Source organism: Aethalodelphis obliquidens, unplaced genomic scaffold (genome assembly GCF_003676395.1).
Source record: "Aethalodelphis obliquidens isolate GAN/ISIS:26980383/991018 unplaced genomic scaffold, ASM367639v1 scaffold745, whole genome shotgun sequence".
Taxonomy (NCBI): domain Eukaryota; kingdom Metazoa; phylum Chordata; class Mammalia; order Artiodactyla; family Delphinidae; genus Aethalodelphis; species Aethalodelphis obliquidens.
In genome coordinates, this window is record NW_020838656.1 from 1 (window position 1) to 5,038 (window position 5,038).

General features: G+C 44.2%; 1 protein-coding gene across 8 annotated transcripts in view; it reads right to left on the reverse strand.

Moving 5' to 3' along the window:
- Nucleotides 1-1,191: 1,191 nt before the first annotated feature.
- Nucleotides 1,192-5,038, reverse strand: part of LOC113616881 (RAD52 motif-containing protein 1-like) — an 8,615-nt gene continuing 4,768 nt past the window's right edge. For 3 of the 8 annotated variants that reach the window (XM_027100253.1, XM_027100250.1, XM_027100251.1), the window contains exons 5-6: nt 4,926-5,024; nt 1,192-1,446 (exon numbers count right to left, since the gene is read on the reverse strand). In XM_027100253.1, the coding sequence (XP_026956054.1) occupies nt 1,220-1,446; nt 4,926-5,024 (326 nt within the window). In that variant the 3' untranslated portion in view covers nt 1,192-1,219. Of the gene's footprint in view, nt 1,447-2,074; nt 3,080-4,888; nt 5,025-5,038 lie in introns of those variants that run through there. The other 5 variants (XR_003431440.1, XM_027100252.1, XM_027100254.1 and 2 more) reach the window with 5 other exon arrangements.

Consider the following 5,038-nt stretch of genomic DNA (forward strand, 5'->3'; position numbering starts at 1 on the left):
CTGGAGAAGGTTCACCCTCCTTAGTGGGTTCTGGCCTTCTGGTCAGTCCAAGGTCCAATGGTTGAATTGTGACCTCAATCAAAGTTGGGTGGTGAGCCTGAACTTGCTCTGGATTTGGAAATGCCACCTCGGGGTATGGTGGTTGAATTGGGGCTCCTTGGTGAACTGGAAAAAGTTCAACATTTTCAGAGGGGACTGGATGCTGCTCTGAAAATTCCTGCCAGACTGACAAAGGTTCCGACTGCTCAGAGGACACTGTAGACTGAGCCGAGGTTTCTTGTTGGGGTGGAGGAGTTTCAAGCTCATTAGTGAACGCTGGAGTTACGATAAGTGCAAGACCCACAGGTTTAACAGAGACATCGGGCCGCTGCAGAAGCTGAGCTTGATCCTGAACTAGAGGAGAAACTGTTGGCACAGGATCCTCTAGAGAGAAAACTACACTCGCGGAATCCGTGTCCGGGTATGGAGCCGGAGTCTCAGTCAACTCCTGATGAGGCGGGGCCAACATCTCGAATGGAGACCAGGACGTCAAGTAATTAAAGCCCCCGGCTTCTGCCAGGGGTGTAAGGGCATGGGGCAATTTGGGAGGGGGGTCTGAGGCGTATGAAGACCAAGCCTCTGTCAGCCGCGGGGGGTTGGGGGTCACCTGGACGGGGCCCAGGGCCCACTCCGGAGGCTGAACTGCCTGGACTTGAAGCCACAGTTGTAGCCACGTGAGGAAGAGCCGTGGCAACCAAAGGCGTAGCCGGGACATAACGTGCGGCGGGTCGCAGGCACAGTGACCCAGGCCAGTGAGGAGCCGGAGCCACATCCTGTGTCCGAGCTGAACCGCTATGCCAGCGCTGACGCGAGCGCTCAGGTTAGCAACCGCGCGCCCCTCCCCCGCCTAACGTTCCACCCGTTATTTATGACATCTTTAGTTACGCCACCTTTATTAGGTTAGTGCGGAGATCCAATCCGCGCCACCACAGTGGGCCTTTTGCCCAGAGTCCCCAGGGCCCAAGCCATCCTTCCCCTTGCAAAGGCGACACTTACCTCCTGCCGGGCCCTCTTCCCAACCCCTCCCTGCCCTCCCTGGCCCCAAACAATGAGGCGGGATTTGGGCTGCAGACCCGAGTGGCCCCAAACTCCAGCAGCTCAGGGGTGGAGGGGGGGTGGGAAGGATGCAGAGCTTCCCGAGGAAACCACAGGACGTAGCATTCTGGGAAATTCAAAAGTGCTAAGCCAGTTCTGGCAATCTGAACTCTTCCTCCTCAGAGGTGAAGTCTGAGACACATTCTTCCTCCCTTTGGCCACAAGGCTGACAAGAAGAGTTGCTGACCAGCAAAATGAGCACCAGTTGGGTGGCGGGAGGGGAACACACCTTACAATTATTCGAAAATGTTGCGTATATATGTCCATGCCATTCTCTCACTTTGTCACAGCAGCTCGGTGGTTTGTGACCACCTAGAGGGGTGGGATAGGGAGGATGCGAGGGAGGGAGACGCAAGAGGGAAGAGATAGGGGAACATATGTATAACTGATCTAACACACCATTGTAAAGCAAATATATTCCAATAAAGATGTTAAAAAAATAAAAAACAATAAAATAAAATGTTTGCCGTTTCCTCCAAACTCTCAGTATTCACGTCTCATTATTCATTCACCACTCTGTTATTAGGGGTTACCACTGAATCAGTGATGACTCCAGAACTTCTGTAGGAGGGGTTTGGGGCAGGTGAGCAATTCATTCTGGGAAAGACAGTCTAAAACCAAGTGAATGGCCCTTTACATTAGCATGGGCAAACTTCCCACACCCCACCTTGTCTCAACAGAGCCATTAATCTAGAAAAAACTACAGTGTCACTTTTCAGACGTCTACCCTGTGTGCACACATGGAGAAGACACTTCGAATGTTAAAGTCAGCATGTTAAGTAACTTTCTTGAACTACTGTAACTAGCACCCTATTTACTTTCTTCACAGTCCTTTTCATAATCTATTTGATTTTAGTCCTTTTTAATTGTCTGGTACACCTTTAACACCTAAACTCCAAGAGAGAAGGAGCTTATTTCCAGTGCCTAGCCATAATGGTTTCTAAATGGAACTGATTCCAAGATTGGCCTCATTTAGGAATGGATCTGTTGTTATAATCAGGTTTCCGAAATCTTTAGAATCAATACGGAATCCTTTCCTCTCACATTTCACAGGAAGCTAGACTTCTTAAAGCCCAAACATGGATACGTCTGAAGTTTCCTTGACTGATTTAAATTGAATTAAAATAATTATATTGTACAGGAAAAACTTTCAAAATTTTTACATTTTTCAGAACATAACCACCTTTTCTTTCTCTACTTTCTTCCCTTCAGAACAAACTTTGCAACATTGGGGTGAGTTAAATCATCAGAAATCTAGCCCCAAATTCAGCTCTCAATGACATGAAACACATTTGTTGCTCCTTTTTAATGAAAATCCTATACGCAGTACATTAATGTTTTCTTTTAGAAATTACGTTGACAACTTAATCACTAATTTGAGGCATTCATATAATTGGTTTACAGTAAGGTTCTTCGGCAAAATATTTAACACAGGATATATATGAGATGCTGAAATCTGGGTAATATACCTTACTTGAAAGGCATGAATAGTTTTTAAACACTGTAGCATAATCACACTTAAGGCCATAGTTACTTTGTTCCCATATCCTTGCAATTCTATCTGAGGGGAGTTCTAAAAGGCCTGTGTCTTCTCCTGTGTCCACAACTGTAGACGTACACTGATGGCCCTCAATCCTGCTCTCCAAACTTCAAATAAGGGGCCAGAGACAAGGCTCGGGACTTGGAAAAGTCCTAGAAATTCCCTGTCTCAAAAGCAGTTTCAGAGTTTCACCTTTTCCTGAGGATGACAGAGCTGAGTAGACATGCCAAAGTCTTCCAAATCCTGCTGGGTGCTTTGAATTACGGCTACACTGGCTGTGTACCCCTTGAGTTTTTATCTCCACATACTTGAATGAAATCCTGTAGCTCCTCTTTGGTTCTAGCATCTGTGGCCTCTTCACAGGGTCTATATGCCAGAGCTACTTTACCACTTTCTGAAATAAAGCTAACAAGGATCAATTCACAAGGTTTCTTGTTCTAAAACTTCCTGTATACAATGGTAGCACCCAATAATTAGACATTCTTTTGACTTCCAAAAGCAGAAAATAAGAGCATTTTCCTAGAAGTTCCCTCATCTGACACTTCCGTTTTTATCATAATTACTTGTGAAAAAATATATAACAAGTATCAACTTTGGTTCAAAAACCTTTATGATCTTACAAATAAGAACTAAGGAATAATGACATAGGAATTAAAAGCTGTGGAAACAAAAATGTTCAATCACAATACAATGAAATAGGAAGGCATTAGGTGGGCGTCAAAGTGAGTTCAAACCTGGGGTAGATACCACTGGACTATAATAGATACTTCATGTTAGAAGCAAGGCAAGTGCCTACTCCTTGGGACCAAAATTCTACCAGATACAATGAACAAAGCTTTGGAGACAGAGACAGAGAGCATTTGAACACTCTACTGGCAGAAACTGGCCCATGTACCCTTTGGACAATACAGCTTTCCTCAAAGCAAGCTAGAGCCACCAGGCTTTTTGGTCTAAGGAGTTTTGAGTACATATAAGGAGTACCTTGGCATATTAAGGACAAACAACCCAGACATTTAGTTTGGTTCTTAAAGGTTGTTACCCAGAGTTGACAGCTGGTGGAGATTCAGCCTGATGACCAGGGAAGTCAAACTCCATTGGAAGGACTGCCCAGGCAGAAAGGCCAAGACCAATGCAGGGTCAACTCTTACAAGCAAATAAGGTCTCTGAAACTTAGCTAGGATTTCTCAGTCTCTAAGCCTGCAGGGCTGTGAAGCAGGGGAGCAATTCTGTTCCGGGAATCTACTAATCATAAAGTTTCCTTTGGGCACAGCCTGTGACATTCTCACCACTGTATAACTCGATAGGGAACACAATCAACGCTATTCAGTAGCATGACCACTTTCAAGGATCACAGAAACGTATCCGATAATTATATAAGAATCATATTCACCCAATATATCAGAAATGAAAGCTGAAATTAAACTGATTCCTAAAACATAATCTAATAAACTCTTCAACAAGAAAACAACAATGATAATAGTCCATATATTTTGTCTGCTTACTATGTTTCAGGCATAGTTCTAAGCTTTTTACATTCATCATCTCATTTACTCTTACAATATCCCCCATTAGGTGGTAAGCTGAATTACTAACCCTATTTGCAGATAAAGAAATTGCAGCTTAGAGATATTAAACACCTTCAAATTTCTCTGGCTAGAAAAACCTAAAATTGCAACAACAACAACAAATAAATCTAAGAGACAAAGTTAGGACTCAAACACAGGTGTCCAAGGCTTATAATCACTACACTATTCTGTATGATAAGCAAGCAATTGAGGAAGAACTGGACCAAACACTTTCTGTATGAACTGAGGCAAGTCATTCTACATCTAAACACTGGGGACAATAATATTCACTGTCGTTTTTCTCATAAATGCCTAAAGAACAAATTTAAGACTGCTGCTGTGAAAGCATCTGGTGAATGAAAGAATAGGTAATGTTTTAGAGAACCATTATTTTCATCCAATTCACTTGTTTTGTTTTTTTTTTGCAGTATGCGGGCCTCTCACTGTTCTGGCCTCTCCCATTCCAGGCTCCGGACGCACAGGCTCAGCAGCCATGGCTCACGGGCCCAGCCGCTCCGCGGCATGTGGGATCTTCCTAGACCGGGGCACGAACCCGCGTCCCCTGCATCGGCAGGCGGACTCTCAACCACTGCACCACTGGGGAAGTCCCATCTAACTAACTTTTCAAATAAGTTTATTTGCTCACTGAAACTGAAGTACTTCAAGGACAATCAGAAAGGTCTTACCTAAAACCACAATCAGCCGTTTCTGGAATGCATCTGTCATAGCCTTCTGAATAGCAAGCTTCTGGGTTACCTTCCTTTTCATAAGGAATGATAATGACCCTAAATCCAACCAA